Source organism: Anabrus simplex, chromosome 1, assembly GCF_040414725.1.
Source record: "Anabrus simplex isolate iqAnaSimp1 chromosome 1, ASM4041472v1, whole genome shotgun sequence".
Taxonomy (NCBI): domain Eukaryota; kingdom Metazoa; phylum Arthropoda; class Insecta; order Orthoptera; family Tettigoniidae; genus Anabrus; species Anabrus simplex.
In genome coordinates, this window is record NC_090265.1 from 94,225,272 (window position 1) to 94,247,676 (window position 22,405).

Here is a 22,405-nt window from a genome sequence, read left to right on the forward strand (position 1 = left end):
TATTCTGACCATGTATGTGGGCCCCGAGTTGTTTTTAATTCGGAAGGCTTTCTGGACTGGTACGCCTTCCTCTTCCAGTTCCTTCATTATTACGTCTATTGGGATTTCGGGGTTCACCCCTCGGATTACACAGCTAAAGAGGCTGTGACGGGCGGGGGGAGGTTCATTTTTAGGTTTGGGTTGGGATAGAAGTTTCAAGGGGACTTTTGAGCCCAGCTGGGCTGATCCTACTGACTGCTGAAGCCGTCTGGCGGCCTCCTCCCCATTGATTTTAATTATAACTCCATTGTTGGTGGGTCGGATGTCGGCAATTTCACTTCGTTTGAGGTTGAATTGTTGTAATTTATGAAAGATCCGTTGGGGATTTCTAAATTCTGGTGAGGGGTTTTCTAGGAGGAAGGTGTGGGTTCCGGTGGGACGTTTTTGGAGGGTGCGGGGGTTGGTAGTGGGTCGGTGGGAACCTGTGAGGGGGGGGGAATTGGGATATTGATGTGGGGTTGGGCGGAGGAGGGAGGGGGCTGTTGCGTCCGGTGTTTGTTCGTTGTTCCGTTGCCTGTATCTTCTTTTGAGGCTGCTCGTCGTTTTCTTCAATTGGACTGGAGTTGTGGCGCTTAGCCACTGCGTGTGAGGGTCCTCGGTTGGCTATTATAGGTACTGGGAGTTGGTGGTGGCTGTGGTTTGCAGGAGACTCGTTCGGATAGTACCCTTGGTTCATTTCGTCCTGAGAGGTGGAGTTGGTAGTCGTGGAGATGGGATAGGTGGCAGTATTGGTGGTGAACGACATGGTAATGTTCGTTTCACTAGCACTAGTTCTTAAAAAACTATTTGGCACTGCACTGCTCTCTCCGAGAGAAGCGCTAGTTTTTAAGATATTTCAGTTTTGCACTATACTCTCACAGCTAGAGCACTAGTTCTTAAAATTGGTTTGACACTGCACTCGTAGTACGTAAAGAAATGAAGCACTCCTTATATTTGATCTGAATTGTCTTTCACTAGTGAGTGCTATGTGGTGTTGGCACACCTGGAGGATTTTGGGTGCACCCAGTCGGGCCGGGAGACACCTCTAGCTGCCCTCCGTGGGCCCCTACACCAAACCAAACAGTCCTGGGGTGAAACCCCTCGAGTGCCGCTTCGTCCACCTGTCCGAATGCTTTTTAAAACTCCACTGGGGAGTCGCACCGGCTTACGGTGTAGGGGCCCTCGCTGGACGGAGAGAAAGAGAAAGAGGCAGCTTACCGGTGTGTTGGAGAGGTGATACCTGCTGCTCCACTAGGTTGCTCTGCCGGGTGGTTGTCGCTGGCTGGCGGTTCTTCTCCGGGTCGCTAGGAAGCGCTGGCTGGTGAGAATCGCTGGCTGGCGAGGAGTGCAGGTGAACTTATCAGAAGCCTATTGAAGAGGCACAGTCTGATAACTGCATACGGGAGATAAAACTCCACAATGAAATTAATGCCCGCCTAGCAATTCCGAATGGAAATTCTAAGTTCCCATAGAGGGAACTAGGTATTTTTCCACCAATAGAGCATATAAAAAATCAGATCAAAAATTAGATGTATGGCTTTTCAGGCGTTTGCTCTATTAACCAGCATTTTGTCTTAGGTCTGACACCAGACTCTTCAGAGTGGGATGTGTCAGACCCTACCCACTGACGCTGGATGGATGTATGCAGGTGAACTTATCAGAAGCCTTTTTAAGAGGCACAGTCTGATAACTAGCGTTTCGTCTTAGGTCTGACACGCTGGTTAATAGAGCAAACGCCTGAAAAGCCATACATCTAATTTTTTATCTGATTTTTTATATGCTCTGTTGGTGGAAAAATATCTAATTCCCTCTATGGGAACTTAGAATTTCCATTTGAATATTAAAGGCAACGATAGCCAACCAAATAATGCACACGTAAATAATTAAAAGCACAGAAGAGAGAATAGCACGAACCCAAATAAAAATATGTCTCAAATAATTTACAAATTACGAAGGGAAAACCAATTAAAATTCCACAGAAAACAAACAATGGTACATACAAAGCATGCAGCTTCCCAAAAACAAAGCCAACATCCACATTTACACCAGGCAAGGCCTCCACAAAATATAGCGTGCCAGAGATAAGATAAAAATATGACACGCAATAAAGAAAGAAAGAAAACAAGGACGCGAATAGTCTGAAGAGGGTAAACGTAAGTATCATTAAGAAATGGGTGAAACAAATTTCAGTTTCCTACAACCACAATATTACAATAATATATAGTATTTTGAATTTAACATTTCCTCCAACAAAATATTAATAGAGGATTTAAATGCTGGTTATTAAATTTTAATTTTAGGAGGCTCTGGAAAACAGTAATGCCCAAAAAGACCGGAAATAAACCATCCCATTAAGTAATTAAACAATGATCCATTACGAAAACAATACTAGCACACAACATCTTTCAAAACATTGATAACAGTCCAATAGATACCACAAATATGAACCAAGAAAAGTGGAAGGAAATCCACCAACTAAAAGGTATCACAACGATAATCTCAGTTAAATAAAAGGAATTTAATAATTCGCCTCTCATCTGCGCATATACCAAATTCCAGAATTACACTTTAATTAATTATGAAAAAAATCTAGTTAGGTTACATTTTAATAGTTTAAAGGTACAATTTGTATCATTAAAATGTCCAATGAAGAAGAAATTCCAGTTCAATTTAATGAATAAATGGTGGCCGACAGTTTCATGAAAAGATAGGCGTAATTTTAAATTACCGGTACTAGGTTGGCTTGATACGATTCAAACGGTGTTGCCGAAATACTTCACAAAATTAATGTCACTTATAGCGTGTTACACACCTTCTTCTTCTCCAAATAATCCTGCAGTACAACAGTCTCGAAACAATTAAGATGATACTTGTACTTACATATTTGGGTGTCCATTTTAATGTACGTTAATGCAATAGCTTACATTCTAGGCCATTTTTGCAATGAAGTACCCTCCTTCAGATATTCCGGTCACACTAATACTAACGAACGTTAAATATGAAACACACTAAAACATAATTACACTACATGTAAGGCAAATGCGTTAATTCACGTGGCTATTAGCCTGGATTATCAGACTCCACTCAAACAGCTTTCAACCACATCTTGTACGGGACAGCTTTACCCAGTGCGTCAGTCATGGCGGTCGATCAGCAGCAGACTGGCTTCCAGTAAGCGAGAAGCACATCGCTCAGTTGAAAGCAGTAGACCGGGTGCGCGCGCACTTCAACTAGTTCATAAGGCGAATCACAAAATTCTAAGCTACTGACGTAACAATAGCAAAATATGCATTTTAAATAGGCATAGTTCAGGCACATAAATTAACGGCAATTCAAACAATGGCTGAGAATGGTAGATCAAGTCCCCACACACAAATACATATGTCCAACAAATGAGGGTAGCGTAAATTCTTGTCTCAGTGACAAGGAGAAATTTTGAATTTATATTACTCTGTAAATTTTTTAAAAATTGTACATGCAGTTTTAAAGTAAAAGGCTGAACTGTTTTCCGTTCGATTTTCTTCCATCTGCAGTTACACAAAGCTTAACTGCACATCCAAGATCGAAAACTGACCAACCTTGACGCAAATAAAATCCGCGCCCCAATTTTGTGTCTCATTGTTTTTTTTAAATATGCGGGATTATTCGCGTAAATACAGTATGACAGGAAAAAATTTATTTTCAAATGTTGACTTCTTTTATTTATGGAAGGATTTTGATTTTTGTACATAATGTCTATTATTATTATTGTAGATTGACAAGGAAGAAGTCTATCTTCGTCGTGTCATTGGAGCCAAGAAAGATCAGTATTTCCTTAACAAGAAAGTGGTCCCTCGCTCAGATGTAATGAATCTCTTAGAATCTGCTGGGTTTTCAAGATCAAACCCATATTATATTGTCAAGCAGGGCAAGGTATGCTTTTTTATGTTTCTCATTTCTGTAATGTGCTAATTTAATTGTTTTATTTATTCATTAATTTGCTATAGTGAAATTTTTTTCAAAAATGTTTGTGCAGAGTACTCCTTAAAGTATGAATTTCATTTATATTTAAAATCTGTCTGCCATCTGGTGTGTGTGTGTGTTTGTTTGTTTGTTTGTTTGGGCACTTAAATGTGCAATTCATGACAGGTTCTCATCACAGAAGCTTCAAGGTTCACATACTGGAAAGATGAGCCATTTGTGATCGCATTACTGCTATACAGGCTGAACGCAACTACAACCAGTTGTCACTCAGACAGAAATATAAGTTCTTCTGACTGGCTCAGAAACAGGCAGTCTCTCGCACGAACCCAGATGCTAGTAAAACAGTCGTCAACCTTTCCAAGAAATCCTTGGATGAGAACCAAATGGCAGTTCTAGCTAGGGGTCTTAATTTCGCTGTTGCTCCCTCTAAAATTACCACTGAGGAGTTAATTACTTCCATTGAGGCAGCCATCCACAAACTACCTAGGGATGAGGCTGAGGAGTTAGGACAGAAGTGTGTGAGGCTCATAAGGTCCGCTGTTGTACCCGCGCCCAATTTAACAAGAGGCGAGAGGAGAGCTCGGACAGAACTTTGAGATGATTCTGAACTGACCATTCTCTCAGCTGATAAGGGTAATGCGACGGAGATTACGGACACTGACGAGTATAAAAATAAGATCTCGGCTATATTGTCAGAGCCTGTTTACAGACTGAGCTCACGTGACCTACCACTTGTGTGTCCAATGCCACTGTGAAGCTCTTAAGGCAATCTTCAATTCCAAAAGAGGAGGCTAAACATCTGTCCTCGGGGAATACAGTGCCACCTAGATTATGTGGACTTCCTAAGTTCCATAAAGAAAATATTCCCCTCGCACATTAATGTTGTCAATCTTATATTAATTTTAAAGACACTTCCTCTAAAGCATTACTTTGTCAGTTTATGTATTTTTCATCTAAACAGTGTTATGTGGCTGAAGATGTTGATAATATACGAAACATGTATCACTTTTAACCATATTTTGCCTTAAACAATCATTGTATCGACTAGGTGGAAAATAAATAAATACTTAGTTGTGAATGTATTGAAGTGCGATGCGGACCATGAAGCTGATTTTATGTAAACATAATCTTGTACGATAATATTAAAATACGTACTAAATTTGTGTTAAGAGGGAGCAGTTTCGATTCCTGCCTGAAAGCCCAGTTACTCTACAGTGCCCTGAAGAGAGTGCCAAAAACCTGTTTGGCAGTACAATCGAAAAAAGTAAAAATATAAACATTTAACCCTGGATATAATGTGGATGTTTTATAAGTGCGAACATTTGATGAAACTCATTCCGTCTTCAAGCAGAGCTCTCGAGATACGCCGTGTCTCCTTACAATTTGTTGTGGCCACTCTCTGCTTTATGATTTCCTATATTCTCTAAACAATACCACCCGAATGCGGTGCTAAGATGGTCCCTTATGCAAGTTCACCGCCGATCGCTTTTCCAGTACAGTACTTTCTCTAATTATCGCAATGACGGGGCGTTAACATCAAGATCCAAAGTATGCATAGCCGTCCTTTCGCGAGGTACAGTTTATTAAAAAACGATTGATCGAGGATTTAGCGTTGATGGGACTAAAATTTCTGGACGGTTGATCCGGGAAATCGTTTCTTCGAGGAACGGATAATGCGGGATTTTTACAACGTGATTTAATTACGATGCTCGCGGGACCACGTAATTTGAACGCATATTCCGGGAAAACACAGTTTCTGGGAACGGATAATCGAGGTTCCACTGTTTAGGCAAAATCAATGGTATCAAACATTAGACACGCCATGTTGATGACACTTTTATTAGCCTAGATTCCCATACTACTGATAGCAGTACACTCCTTGAATTACTTAATAACGTTGATCCGCATATAAACTTTACGATAGAATCCGAGAACAACAATTCCCTTAATTATCTCGATTTAACTATCACTCGCAATCAGAATAAAACCCTTTCTTTAATACAGTAGAAGTCCTCTATAGCGAGTACGGCATAAAACGAGAACTCTGTTATAGCGACGACTTTTTCCTTTCCCTTCAAAATTCCTATATTAAACTGAGTATCGTCCTTCGGTTACAGTGAGAACCCTATCACTGATGCATCCGTTATTACGAGCGATAAAGCGCGCGCAATATTTTCCGTTACCTATATTTATGCATCCCAGCGATGATATTGCTTGCGATCTATTACCTTCGGCATCGTTTCCTCACTATGTGCACTAGCGATTTCTCTCGTCGACTAAATAACGTGGCCGATAGCAGGTGTTAACTCATTAAAAGTAAAGACTGAAGTAAACGATATCTTAATTTTAATGTTATTACGGAAATTAAGTAAGAATGTGATACACCTCAAGATATGGCAGAGTACATCACTGATTTCAGAGGATATTTCATATCTTCTTGCGTCTAGTTACGGCTATTTACATGTAAATTTTTCGCGAGGAGGTTATTTCTCTACATGCGTTTCAAATATGTTTTCATGATACATATATAGTTAGGTTAGGTGACGCTGTTTGAAGAAGAAAGCCGAGGTGTTTGCCACAGAAATCTCTGGAGTGATGCCGTATTTCTCCGAATCCAAGACTTTTTTCCTCAGAATCTCATGCGAAAACTCAAGGGTTGTTGCATTCGCTGCCTAACAGTAAGTTAATAGATAGCACTGACAACTACCGCTGTATAAACGCTGCTTCTTTTCACACGCGCACAGAACTCGTTGACAATAAACGACCGCCTCTTTACTATACATCGCTAGCTGCGACAACCGGTTGTACAGTGCCTGAGTGTTTCTCAAATCTGCAAAATGGCATCAAAACATCGAGCCTTCAAATTCTTAGAAAAGCCATGGCTACTCAGTGGCAGAGTTATAACGCGTCCATTGTACTCCACGCATAGTAAAATTACTGTTTATAGACAGCAGGAATATTTTCGTGATGGATAGTCGTATTCTAAAGATATGTGAAAAAGGTATTGCAGGCAAATTTTCAACGGGTTCTAGTTGATATTATGATGCCAATTTTAAGTTAATGGTTATTAAACACTCGGAAATGTAGAATAATTGTGCAGCCGCAAGAATATACGGCATAGGCCTAACTAAAGCCAACATTTGATGTTTGCGTGAATACAAAGAGCTAAAAAAATGCGTACTGTACTAAAAATGCATTCAGTGGTCCGCAACAAGGACGCTTTAAAGAAGTCGAAGATAAAATTGTGAGGTATGTGCATCAAAAACGCAAGGGCGAAATGGCCATACCGTGGCGATATAAACTCGTTCGTTGACTTTCAACGTCCGCGATTAGGCCTATATATCGCTAGCCGCTGAATTTGGCCGAACCCAACAAGCGAGACGTGCGTGTAGCGGTAGCCGGTTATATCTGACGCTGCGTAAAAGTAAGTTTTATAGATAGCAAGAATAATTTCCTGATGAATTGTTGTATTGTAGAGACGCATGGAATAGGTATTGCCGGAAAATTTTCTATGGGTTCTCTTCAGTATTATGATGCCAATGTTAGGTTAATAGTCCCTAAACCTGCGGAAATGAAGAATAATTGTACAGCCGCAAAAAAAAAAAAAAAAAAAAAAGAAACGGCGTGACGAAAGTCAATGCTCGGCGTCTAAAAATGCGTAGGCCTACTGTACAACAAGGCATTCATATGATTTTACAAAGTACTTTTTGGGCCTGATATAAATTTTTTGATGGAAAAAGTGGGGTTCATCTTGGATTCGGAGAAATACGGTACTATATTTTTTTCAGAATGAAATTAAACATGTTTTCACATAGTATCGGATTATGAAAAATAACAAACAAGTAAGGTGTAGTGTGGATATCATCTGCGGAAACGCAAGTTTTGAACAAACTGATTGCCCTTTTATATCGGTTTTAATGTGCATGGGGGGTTTTCCGACGTTTATATAAGAATCGGATATAACGACAATCCGATATAACAAGTAAATTTTTCACTGTTATGAATTCTCGCTATAACGGACTTCTACTGTATTTACAGGAAGCCCACTCACACAATAAACACAATTCACCAGACTTCTCTACACCCAGGGATGCAGAAGAAGACAGCTTTGAATAGTATGATTTTCAGAGCTCTTAATGTTTCTTTATCCTGTAAGAATTTTAACAAGGAAATCAACACCATTTATACAATAGCTGAAGTTAATGGTTTCAGTAAAGCTTTCGTGAACAAAATGCTTAATAAATTTAAAAATAAACCCAAGACCACCTTAGAAAAAGAATCTTCCCCTAAAGAGAAGTTCACCACATTTACCTTTAATAATAATAATAATAGTAATAATCCCGTGTGGGGATTTACCGGTTACCTCCATCTGGCGCGTCCATTGGGGAAGCTCGCTGGCTCTGTCGCCAGCAGAGTCAGAGGGTAGTAAGGAAATAAAATACCACCGTGAAAAAAAAAAAAAACTGGTCCCTTGCCAGGGTTACGGCGAAGACTGGTAAATGACCAGAAGCCAGAAAACATCTTGAGGCAACCTCTAGGGCTAACAACCCTAGTTGTAAAAGGATGGGTACCCGTCCAAAGCAAAGTCAAGTCAAAAAGCATGATGGCACAACATTTCAAGAAACATACCCCAGGGGGTAAATCTTCAGGTAAATCCCTTGTCGTGAACGCCACGGCGCACGAGTCTCGTTCGGATTCTGGGGGAGACTCGACATCATGCAAGAGACGAGTCGGAGCGTCTCGGTGTACCCCGAAGAGTCAAAAACTCAGGCCAAATTCTAAAACCTTTCTAGCAACTTTCAACATAAATTCACTTACACAAACTGGCAAGCTGAAAACCCTCACCAAAGCTCTTCACGAAAATCAGATATCCATAATGGCCCTACAGGAAACAAGGTACCCAGATGAAAAGATTTTTGAATCCGAAGGCTACCGATTTTTCAAGAGCAAAGCGCAAAGAGGAATACTCAATGGAGCTGTGATGCTTGGAACCGCATTTGCTGTTAGAACCAAGATCCTTAAATCGGTTGCAAATTTCGAACCTGTGAATGACAGATTGTCTATACTCACAATTAAATGCGCAAACAAAACCTACGCCCTAGTTAACGCACATGCTCTTACTAATGATAAGAACAAGTCTGATCCAGACAAAGTTGATCATTTCTGGGACCTACTGGATGAAAAATTTAAAAAAATACCCAAACACCATGTCAAGCTTCTTTTGGGCGACTTCAATGCCCAACTAGGTCGTGAACAGGAGTACAAGAAAGTTATAGGAAATTACCCTGCTCACAAAAGAACCAATCCCAACGGCAAAAGACTGGTGTCCATTTGCGAAAATCACAACCTGCAGGTCATGTCGACCCACTTTCGCCATCTACCCAGAAAGCAAATGACTTGGCGTTCTCCCGTCCAAGCTCTCGGAGAGTTCCAAATTGATCATGTTGCGATCTCCAAGAGAAACAGCCCTGAGATTATGAATGTCAAGGTAAAGAAAGGCATCAATGTGGCCTCAGATCATTATATGTCTCTTATCAAATTCAAACCAATTCCCGCAAACACAAGGAAGACAACCAAACAGATCACACGCTTCGACAATGATAAACTTCGGCAAAGGGTCGAGGAGTTCCAGGAGAAGGCTAGACCAAATGACTGTGACTTTCACAACGCCAAAAGTCTCCTTGTTGAGGCCGCCAAAGACGTTGCAGAAATCAAGAGAAGCAAAAAGCATGCCTGGTGGAATGGTACCTGCGAATCAGTCCTCCAAGAAAGACTCAATGCGTGGAAACGGTACTACTCTACGAAATCAGAAAATGATTGGGAAACCTACAACGTGCCCAAGCAGCTAGGGTGTTCAGAACTGAGAAACATAAATACGAAAAATCTCTCATTGAAAAATTAGAACAAAACTTTAGGAAGAATGAAAGCAGAGAGTACTACAGAGCCTTCAAACGCAAACTCACTGGCTATAAACCACCATCTCTATGCTTTGAGCGAAAGGACGGCACACTGGCGACGTCAAATGAAGAAAATTGTAGCATTCTGGCAGATTACTTCAAGAATTTACTTAATTGCTCTAAACCGCAAAGCGCCATTGAGACCAAGGAACCCTTACTCAGGTACCCAGATTCCAGACCACCCTACAGAGATAAATCAAGCACCACATTGCCCGTCTCAAAAATAACAAAGCGGCGGGGGAAGACTCAGTAGTAGCAGAACTATGGAAATGTGCCCCAGAGGAATCACTTGATATCTTGCAAAAGCAAATAGAAGAAATTTGGAACAAGGAGACCCTACCCGAAGATTGGAAAATAGCTTTGTTCCATCCATTACACAAAAAAGGCAGCATGAAGAACATCAACAACTACAGAGGAATATCTTTGCTACCCGTGACTTGCAAAATTCTATCACTTGCCATCCTGGAGCGTTTGGAAGCACAAGTCGAACATCAAATAGGTGAATACCAAGGAGGGTTCAGAAAAGGTCGCTCAACAGCTGAACAGATCCAAAATCTCAAAACGATCATCGGATATTGTACACTAAGGTCCAAGCAGTATGTGTCTGTCTTTGTGGACTTCAAGAAAGCGTACGACTCCATTGACCGGGAAGTCCTGCTAAACATCTTAAATGAATTTGGAGTTGATTTGAAACTGTTGGCATTAATTAGAGCCACCCTGACCGATACAAAATCTAAGGTGAAGTTCCGCGGATGCCTCTCGCATTCCTTTGACATCAAAACAGGAGTCCGACAAGGTGATGGGCTATCCCCGATACTCTTCAACTGTGTTCTTGAAAAGATCATCAGAACCTGGCGGGTGAGATTACAGGAAACCAACTACAGTCTATTGAGAATAGGAACCAAATCCAAGGGGATCGCAACAGACTGCTTAGCATTTGCCGATGATATTGCTGTTCTCTCAAACGACATAGAAACCACTAGAGCTCAAGTTGAAATTTTAAAGGAAATTGTCAAACAAACTGGTTTGCAGATATCGTTTGAAAAAAAAAAAGTAATGACTAACATCAAAGTAGCTCCATACAAAATACGGGGACATCACCCAAGTAGACAAATTCAAATACCTGGGTGAGATCATCATGAAAAATGGACTGGACAAAGAAGCACTTCAGGAGCGAGTACGCAAACTGGAAATAGCCTACCAAACATCCCGCACAATCTACAACAACAAGTGCCTTTCCCAAAACACCAAGATACGTCACTATGAAACAGTTCTGAAGCCAGTAGTTCTATATGCAGCCGAAACCCTGTCTCTAAATGCCAACAAAGGACTGCTTGAAGAACTGGAGAAAAGAGAACGCAAAATTGTGAGAGGGATCTTGGGATCAAAGTACAGAAATGGAATCCATCAAAAGAGATCCAACAAGGAAGTCTACAGCAAAATAGAGAAAATTACCAACACAATCAGAAAAAGACGGGCACGATTTTACGGTCATGTGAAAAGAATGGACGGAAGAAAGTTAACTAAAGAAATCTTTCACTTTTTTGATTCAAACCCCAAAACCACAATTCCCTGGTTCAGAAATACCAAAGAAGACCTGCAAATGCTACATATCTCAGCTGAAGACGCCCTTAACAGAGAGCTCTTCCACAAGAAAATATTGACGAACGGGCTAAACCGAGACGAGCAACCGAAGAGAAGACACGGTGCCCCTTGGACAGAGGAGCGTAAGAATGGGGGAAATTTGGGCTCTAAAGAAGGCCCAGTTCAGTGTCAAATGCAACAAGACTTAACGTGGTCCTTGATGGCCCCAGTGAATTATATATATAATAATAATATATATCCTATTTCAAACATCTTTAAAAAACACAAGTTAAAAATAGCTTTCAAGAACGCATTACTGCTACACCTGTAGATATCCGTAAGTGCGGTATATTTTTCTGTAATTTATTTTTATTCTCTCTGTTGAGGAACTTTTGGCACTATCAGGGCGATAATATACCTAACCTAAACAATGTGGTCTGTCTTATTTCATGGACAGCTGTTTACGTGAATCCTGATGTGATAAATATAGAGAATAAGCATGAAGTGTACTTTACAATGGCGAAAAATGAAAGTATCCTCCAAATCAATACATCATATATTCCGTCATTAGACGGAGTAAACAAGATCAGACATGTTTCGGCTCGTTTGAGCCATCTTCAGTGAAAAAAATTAGGGGGGTTGGAATAATTTACATAATGTGTGTTGAAAAAATGCTAAAAAACATAATGAAAGCGCAAATGAAAAAACAAACAAAAGAGAGCCTATACGGAAACAAAATTAGCACAAATATACAATATTTACATCAATATGCAGAGCAAAAAACAACTTATTGTGACAAAATTCAGTGAAACAGGTGTTAACTTGAAATAATAATAGATACTAAAAACTGCGTTAACCTAAGAAACAAGGGAATGAGAAAACAAATGATGTAGATGGAAATGAATGATAGTAGCACATGGTGAGGTTGTGGACCTCATAGTTTACAAACTATTGGTTTATAAAAATCACAAAACAGTTTGAAATCGCTGTCAAAATCATCTTAGTGGAAATCCATCACTCAAACTGGTCAGGAGGAGAGCGGGAGCAAACATTTTGAGAGAAACCAAGCCTGAATTAACCTGCAGGCGAAAAGCCTGTGATAAGGAGAAAAAACACCATGAAATTTAAGGCTTTAGAAATAGCAGCATTCTCAATATCTTCTCAATCTAGCGGTCCCTTTCTTCATTATTGTTTCATAATGTTGGCTGGTGTTTTGCCTTATTATAGAGGGGTCGGAAGAGCCGCATATAAAAATATGAGAAGCTGTGTTAGGTGGAAGATAGATGCATAGTAAATTGTAGTAATCTAGTGGAAACCGTCAATGAAGTTCTAATCTGTAATGGAAAAAAATGAGGTTGTATGAGAAACATGGGTTGATAAGTAAAAAGTGTGGAATGGTAGTGAAGAATGCTTAAACTTACGGTGTGCAGTAGGTGGTGTCCTCTCTAGTGGCCTGGCTTTCTCAAAGTAACGGTCTCGTTCGCGTGATCAAGTCTATTGTTGGTTCGGCTGTGTTTGCTAGGATGGAAGGAGCGGAGGGGGAAGGGGAGGTGCAGGGCTGGTTTGAGGCAGGGAGGGGTGTTGAGTTGGAGAGATGGAGGTGGGTTTGTTTGGCAAATATAAGGAATGAATGTTTCAAGAGGATGTTAGTTTACTCACTGACTTCTAAAGCTCGAATGGCGTGGCCTTCTCAAAGTGACGGTCTCGGTCGCGTGATCGAGTCTATTGTTGGTTGGCTGTGTTTGCTAGGTTGGAAGGAGGGAAGGGGGGGGGGGGGGGAGTGGTGGTGAGTCGGGGAGATGGAGGTGGGGTTTGTTTGTGTTATGGAAATTCTGACAAATGTATGGGATGAATGTTTCAAGTAGAATGTTCTTTTTCTCGCTGACTTCATTTAAATTGTGAGTGGGGTTCATAAACTGATCTAAATCGATGTGGATGCTCTCGAGAATGTTGAGCAAGGTGCCTTTTTGCTCATAATGCAAGATCTTCAGGTCTTTATCTATCGAAGTGTATTTGTGGCAGGATGCTTTATGGTGTTCGCTCATAGCTGAAAAACGATTATATTTGAGAGCGTTGCGATGTTCGGCGTATCTTATGACAAAATTGCGGCCTGTTTGACCTATGTAGCTGGAATTACAGGATTGGCACTTTAATTTGTAAACTCCGGAGTTCAAATATTTGTTGTTGATGTTGCTATTGTTCTTGTTGACAGTGTGTGGATTGAAAATGAGTTTGGAGTTGGTGTGGGAGGTTCTGTAAGCTATTTTGATGCTGTGTTTCTTGAAAATGTTAGAAATGTGGTAAATGCTACTATTATTGAAAGTGAATGTGGAAAATTTTTCTTTTGGAGCGGAATCTTTAACTAGGGTAGTCTTGGGTCTGCTTTTGTATCTATTGATGATTCTGCTGATGAAGGTTCTATTGAAACCATTGTGTTCTGCAATGCTGTAGATGGTATTAATTTCTTTTTTGTAATTCTTGCGAGATAAAGGGATAGTTAATGCTCTGAGGACCATGCTATTGTAAGCTGCTTTTTTTATGTATGTCTGGGTGCACAGAGGTCTGATGGATGGTATTGATGGTGTGGGTGGGTTTCCTGTATATATTGAAGGATAAAGTGTTGTTGCTGTTGCGCCTAATGGTTAAGTCCAGGTAATTAAGGGCTTTATTGTTTTCTGACTCTATGGTGAATTTTATATGTGGGTCAATCAATTACACGTCTCCAACAAACTTAACCTCACTTTGTTAAAGAAACAAAACACACTTGACAAGAAATGGAATGCTCTCTCAAAAACAAAAACAATGCTTAGCAAACATAACAACTCAAATAACACAAGGCCTAATGATTTTCACCAACCTGTAGTAAACTTAAGTAAAATCATTCTTGATGCCGATGATCTTGATGTGCTGAGCAAGGGACCTAAACCTAATTGGGGTAATCCTTCTAACCGTGATAATTTAATTTCCACCATAGCTGAATCTGAATTGGCCATTAATAAATTACCAATAAATATACAAGAAGAGGTCCGATATGAAGTCAAACACAAGCTATCTTCCATCCTCAATCAACCACAAACCATTAAACCCAACACAGTGCACGTAGCTAAAGTAAACAAACTTAAGAAAAAGTGAAACAAAACGACTTAATTATAACAAAAGCCGACAAAGGAAATGCTACCGTAATCGTGGACAAAAGTGACTATGTTAATAAAGCACACACGTTTTTTGCAGACAACAACTTCATAACCTCTAAAAAAGATCCAACTAATAAAATACAAAGAGACCTAAAAACCATCATCAAGAACATTTCATTTCTGTTTAATGACCATGAAAAATCCAAAATGATTATCATGAATCCGAAACTTCCCACAGCCAAAGCGCTACCCAAGATCCATAAAACAGACATCCCCATAAGACCCATTATCAATTTCAGAAACAGTCCGACCTATGAAGTATCCCGATTCATTCACAAATTCCTCAAGTCACACTATCGTTTTCAAGCCAACACATCAGTAAAGAACTCCTTAGAATTCTGCAATAAGATCAAACACTTTAATTTATCCAAACACCACACTCTGCATTCTTTTGATATTACCAACATGTACGCTAATGTTCCCGTTAACAGCACCGTACAATTGATCAAAAACAATCTCTCCAAATTCAGCAATTTAAGTATAGGCGAAATAGATGAATTTATTCGAATTCTTGAATTTACTTTGAACAACAATTTCTTCACTTTCAACAATGTCATTTACCAACAAATAGGTCTTCCCATGGGGTCACCAGCTTCAGGAATCCTTGCAGACATCTACATTGATCATTTAGAACATTCTCACATCATTGGCAAGATCAATGGCATTCAACACTGGACACACTTTGTAGATGACACCTTTGTTATTTTAGACTCCCACGTTACTAACAGCAACACAGTACTTGGATTTCTCAACTCTATTGACCCACATATAAAATTCACCATAGAGTCAGAAAACAATAAAGCCCTTAATTTCCTGGACTTAACCATTAGGCGCAACAGCAACAACACTTTATCCTTCAATATATACAGGAAACCCACCCACACCATCAATACCATCCATCAGACCTCTGTGCACCCAGACATACATAAAAAAAGCAGCTTACAATAGCATGGTCCTCAGAGCATTAACTATCCCTTTATCTCGCAAGAATTACAAAAAAGAAATTAATACCATCTACAGCATTGCAGAACACAATGGTTTCAATAGAACCTTCATCAGCAGAATCATCAATAGATACAAAAGCAGACCCAAGACTACCCTAGTTAAAGATTCCGCTCCAAAAGAAAAATTTTCCACATTCACTTTCAATAATAGTAGCATTTACCACATTTCTAACATTTTCAAGAAACACAGCATCAAAATAGCTTACAGAACCTCCCACACCAACTCCAAACTCATTTTCAATCCACACACTGTCAACAAGAACAATAGCAACATCAACAACAAATATTTGAACTCCGGAGTTTACAAATTAAAGTGCCAATCCTGTAATTCCAGCTACATAGGTCAAACAGGCCGCAATTTTGTCATAAGATACGCCGAACATCGCAACGCTCTCAAATATAATCGTTTTTCAGCTATGAGCGAACACCATAAAGCATCCTGCCACAAATACACTTCGATAGATAAAGACCTGAAGATCTTGCATTATGAGCAAAAAGGCACCTTGCTCAACATTCTCGAGAGCATCCACATCGATTTAGATCAGTTTATGAACCCCACTCACAATTTAAATGAAGTCAGCGAGAAAAAGAACATTCTACTTGAAACATTCATCCCATACATTTGTCAGAATTTCCATAACACAAACAAACCCCACCTCCATCTCCCCGACTCACCACCACTCCCCCCCCCCCCTTCTCCCCACACCAACCCCCTCCCCCTCCGCTCCTTCCAACCTAGCAAATGCAGCCAACCAACAATAGACTCGATCACGCGACCGAGACCGTCACTTTGAGAAGGCCACGCCATTCGAGCTTTAGAAGTCAGTGAGTAAACTAACATCCTCTTGAAACATTCATTCCTTATATTTGCCAAACAAACCCACCTCCATCTCTCCAACTCAACACCCCTCCCTTCCTCAAACCAGCCCTGCACCTCCCCTTCCCCCTCCGCTCCTTCCATCCTAGCAAACACAGCCGAACCAACAATAGACTCGATCACGCGAACGAGACCGTTACTTTGAGAAAGCCAGGCCACTAGAGAGGACACCACCTACTGCACACCGTAAGTTTAAGCATTCTTCACTACCATTCCACACTTTTTACTTATCAACCCATGTTTCTCATACAACCTCATTTTTTTCCATTACAGATTAGAACTTCATTGACGGTTTCCACTAGATTACTACAATTTACTATGCATCTATCTTCCACCTAACACAGCTTCTCATATTTTTATATGCGGCTCTTCCGACCCCTCTATAATAAGGCAAAACACCAGCCAACATTATGAAACAATAATGAAGAAAGGGACCGCTAGATTGAGAAGATATTGAGAATGCTGCTATTTCTAAAGCCTTAAATTTCATGGTGTTTTTTCTCCTTATCACAGGCTTTTCGCCTGCAGGTTAATTCAGGCTTGGTTTCTCTCAAAATGTTTGCTCCCGCTCTCCTCCTGACCAGTTTGAGTGATGGATTTCCACTAAGATGATTTTGACAGCGATTTCAAACTGTTTTGTGATTTTTATAAACCAATAGTTTGTAAACTATGAGGTCCACAACCTCACCATGTGCTACTATCATTCATTTCCATCTACATCATTTGTTTTCTCATTCCCTTGTTTCTTAGGTTAACGCAGTTTTTAGTATCTATTATTATTTCAAGTTAACACCTGTTTCACTGAATTTTGTCACAATAAGTTGTTTTTTGCTCTGCATATTGATGTAAATATTGTATATTTGTGCTAATTTTGTTTCCGTATAGGCTCTCTTTTGTTTGTTTTTTCATTTGCGCTTTCATTATGTTTTTTAGCATTTTTTCAACTCATATTATGTAAATTATTCCAACCCCCCTAATTTTTTTCACTGAAGATGGCTCAAACGAGCCGAAACATGTCTGATCTTGTTTACTCCGTCTAATGACGGAATATATGATGTATTGATTTGGAGGATACTTTCATTTTTCGCCATTGTAAAGTGAAAACCGTCAATACGGAATGATTCTAATATCTTGTAATGAAGTGTACTTAAAAATAAGGGTCTCTGTTTCAACAGCCGCAGTTATTATGTATTACATTCGGAAGTACAACTCGTAACATACGCTAGTTGTCAGCTGATGGTTTGGCACGCCTTCTATAGCACAGCTTTATTCGGAAGGAGTGGCTTCTGCTACATATACACCAACTGGGAATATCAGAGACCATCTTCAGAAACAATTTGGGAATAGATTTACACTGTTTAGACTCTATAGGCTGGAACAAAATTATTTTTAAAAAGTTCAAAAAGACGGGACCTCGTATGCTCTTGATTGCAGTGCATGGCTCAAAGAGAATGAAGCATGGCTGACGTGACTGACGAGATGGCACTGAAGATGATGTCACTTGGAATGCCGACACGCCAAGGCGCTGGTAGCAGGGCAGGGAAGTTGGCGGCGCAAGGCGATAATTCAAATGAAAGCAGTGATGAGGTTTATTACTGTGTGGTAGACCTACTGCTGAACTGACAAGGGACAAATGACTGGCCATTAAGTTCTTTTGTATCAATATTTAATTATATGATAACATGATACCCTTATCCCTTTATTCTACGGGGTTGAGTATGAAGTGAGACAAATCTTTGTAGCGAGTTTTTACGGTCGTATGCCCTTCCTGACGTCAACCTCACCAGAGGAATTAATGAGATGTAACGAATGACGTGATATGAGTAACTAAAACAGACTTTTATATGTACCATAGACCTGAAAGTCGTGTTCATAATTTGTCTTTTTACGTTTAGAAATACTGCCTTCCGACGAAAATAGCCAGTATAACTTAAATACATTCTAAGTTTGTTAAATAATGGTATTGAATGTTTATACGTACAATTTATAGCTCTTTATAGCCTAGAAGCCATGTTTTCCTTGCACAAAATTTTGAGGTTATGGCATTTTGGACCCAACTTTACTATTTTTGGCTGTAAAAATGGGAGAAAAGGGGTCTAATACTCAAGTAAATATGGTATATTTGAGCAATGTGTCAGACTTACCAAAAAAATAATGCAAAATCATCAGAATCCTAGCACTAGTGATAACCTATTCGCTATAAATTTCTATGGGAATAGCCTTACCGAAATTTAACCAGACTCAAGATAATATAAACTAACCACTGAAATCAATGATGAACTCTGCCACATCTTGAGGTGTACCCCATTCTTACTGAATTGTAGTGTTTGCTTGTCCAACCCATGTCCCGTTGCTCTACGGGGTTGGGTACAAGGTGAGATGAATCTGTTGTGGCAAATTTTTATGACTGGATGCCCTTCCTCACATCAACTTTATCAGAGCAGTTATGAGATGAAATGAATGACTTGATATACGATAGTAAGAAGGGAGAGGGTGAAACCCTGTGCCGGCACATAGCCTACTCCTCTTGAATAGCACCAAGGGGTCTGCTCAAGGCTTAACGTCTCCGCCCGATGGACGAATCACCATCAACGGTGTTGTGCCCTCACTCTATATGAGCACTGCAAAGAGGTTTGGAATTTAAGCCAGGCTTTTGGCACACAATCTAGTGGTTAGAAATTGTATACCACCACCTACCCTGCCAGCCAGCATTCTGATGGTGAATTGCAGTATTTAGCATTAAAATTAAGCGATTGTTTACTTCAGCCTATATTTTTAACGAGTTTACAACTGCAGATATAGATGTTGATACCCATAGGGAACCTGAAATACTTGTCCCGAATGAGTAAATTTATAATACCAGTATAAATGGTCCATTATTGGACATTATAAATTTTCCAGCTAACTCATTCCTGGTTGTCAGCATTTCGCCCCCATTTGCTAAGTTGGGCTCATCAGTTGGTACTTAGCACACCCAGCAAGATGCATGGCTAGTGCATACCGTGGAGGCTACTGCGTAGCCTACTTGCAGCACTATGAGAGACTTTGTCTCATTACCAAAAATTGGTGCCTGCTTGGCCAACAGATGATATAGATCAGGGCCTCTCAGAGTGCATGCACTGTGCACGGTGCAAAAGACGACTTCGCTTGGTTGGAGTGAAGACCCCCACTCCTCGATTTGGAGCAATAGCGCTGTCTCTTTCCTTCCCCACGCCTGTCTCGCTCGCTCCGTCTGTCTCCCTCTTCCTCACTTGTTCCGCAGCGCTCCGAGCCGAGTTGAGCTGAGCTTAGCCGAGTAGCCCAGAGACAAAGCGTTTGTCCGAGCCTAGCCGAATGGGACCGATGCATTGTGCACTGGAACTCTGCGCCTCAATATGCACGCGTTAGATTTTGGGCGTTTGAGAGGCCCTGATATAGATGTTGATACCCATAGGGAAAAATTTATAATGTCCAATAACGGACCATTTATATTGGTATTATAAATTTACTCATTCGGGACAAATATTTCAGGTTCCCTATGGGAATCAACATCTATATCATATGATGGCCAAGCAGGCATCAATTTTTGGTAATGAGACAAAGACCCTCATAGTGCATTGGCACTGCCGGTGACTTCAAGTAGCCTACGAAGTGGCTTCCACGGTATGCACTAGCCATGCGTCTTGATGGGTGTGCTAAGTACCAACTGATGAGCTCAACTTAGCGAAAGCTGGCAGCCAGGAATGAGTTAGCTGGAAAATTTGTAATGTCCGATAACGGATCATTTATATTGGTATTATAAATTTACTAATTCGGGACAAATATTTCAGATTCTCTATGGGAATCAACATCTATATTAACATAATAACACATGCGTCAGTGATAGGACTCTCACTACAACTGAAGGATAATACACAGTTTTAATATGGGAATTTTGAAGGGGACAGACATAAACCTCTGTTTTAACACATTGACTCCGGTAGGCACCTTAAGGCGGATAACACATCACCAGTATATTCTCCCGTGTCTGCCTTAAGGCGGATAAGAACTTGCGCCAAAATTTCAAGTTTAAAACCACATTGCGGATCGTAGTTCCTTCTATCTTTCATAGATGGTAGTTAGATTAACGTTCTGACCTTCGTAAACATATGTCAGAACTGTAATTCCTGCCTAGAATCAACCAGCAATTTTTTTTTTTCCCCCAGCACATTCCAAGCCCGCGCTCTTGCCTCCAGTGTTGTTGTGTTATTGCCACTAGCAAGACACAGTATAGCGAGCAGTAAGTTTATATCTGTTGAAGAGGCTGTTGATATGATTTATAATGACGATTCTGGTGATGAACTCATCCCAGATTTAGATAGTGAAAGTGATGAGGACAAAAAAATAGTGCGCGATAACATTGAAATACCAGACAGGGTTCATTTATCCGACATCTCTCCGAGCTATTCTCCCCCTTTACACGAGTTTTTAGGAAATGTAGGCCTAAATGTAGAGTTTCCAAACAATGAAGATATAATGTCATTTGTAAATGTATTTATCAGTGACAGTATTTTGCGTATGTTTGTGAACAGACTAACTTATATGCACAGCAGTTTATCAGTAGCACACCACGTCCATTCACTAAATATTCAGTCTATCAATTTGGAAACCTGTGTCATTGATCGAAATCAAACAGTTTATCGGTTTGATGATAGTTACCGGAATTATACAGAAGCCAGATCTAAAAATGTGCTGGACCGAAGGTCCCGTGTTTTCAACGCCTGTATTTTCCAAGACAGTGTCCAGGAACAGGTTCAAAAGTATCATGATGTTTTTACATTTTAGCGATAGCGGATCAGTTTTCAGTGGTGTACACTCCTGACCGGAAGATTGCTTTAGATGAGGGCATGCTTGCTTTGAGAGACTGGTTACGTTTTTGAATTTAAAATCCATCTAAAATAACTAAGTATGGCATTATGGTTAGGATGGTGTGTGAATGAAAAACTGGTTATATTTGCAAATTGCTTATTTATGATGCAAGTTCAATGGCCTTAACTAGTATTGTCCTACTTCTCAGTCCATATTTAGGCCTAGGGTATTCTGTTCAGCAGTATTGCTCTTGCAAAAACCTTATGTGAACAAATACTACCGTTTGTGGGACAATCAGGCAAAACAGGGGAGTACCAAAGGAGCTTAAGGACCAACAAAAATCCTTGAAAAGAGGGGAAATAACATTCAAAACGTGATGGGGAAATTCTTCTTGTCTCTTGGATGGACAAGAAAATAATCACAATGATTTCATCCCTGCATTCTGCTAAAATGGTCGAAGTCACTTCAAAGTTCGGCAGAAAAACAATGTAGCCAGTATCCATTGCAGATTACAATTAGCACATGCATGGAACAGACACAGCTGACCAATACCTTGCTCTTATCCCTTCATGAGAAAAACTTGTAAATAGCCAAAAAAGGTTTTCTTCTATTTACTAGAGTGCCCCCTCTTTAATTCTTTCCGTCTCTTCCAGAAGTCCAGTACCCAGACAAAAATAATCTGTCTACAGTTCATACAGACAGTTTCCAGATATTATCTTGAAGGTCATAATCCTTCTGCCACTGTCCCAATCTCAGCCCCAACACAGGTCAGAACAGCCTCTCCAGCTCTCTCCGACACGTCATCACTAGCATCCACCCCACCACATTCTATTCACCAGACCCCCCCACGAAGAGCACCAGCTAAAGATCCCCATCACATCTAGATGGAAAAGTGAATGAACATATTCTGCTCAAGTTTCCACCACTGAAAAGTGACCCTTACCCGACAAGAAAGTGTAGAGTTTGTCTGAAGAAGAAAAA

At 40.2% G+C, this 22,405-nt stretch overlaps 1 protein-coding gene across 1 annotated transcript in view; it reads left to right on the forward strand.

Annotated features, from left to right (window-relative positions):
• SMC3 (structural maintenance of chromosomes 3) overlaps positions 1-22,405 on the forward strand; it is a 311,725-nt gene that overhangs the window by 22,736 nt on the left and 266,584 nt on the right. Inside the window, exon 5 of the mRNA XM_067156456.2 lies at positions 3,772-3,930. Within this exon, the coding sequence (XP_067012557.2) occupies positions 3,772-3,930 (159 nt within the window). The remainder of the gene's footprint in view (positions 1-3,771; positions 3,931-22,405) is intronic.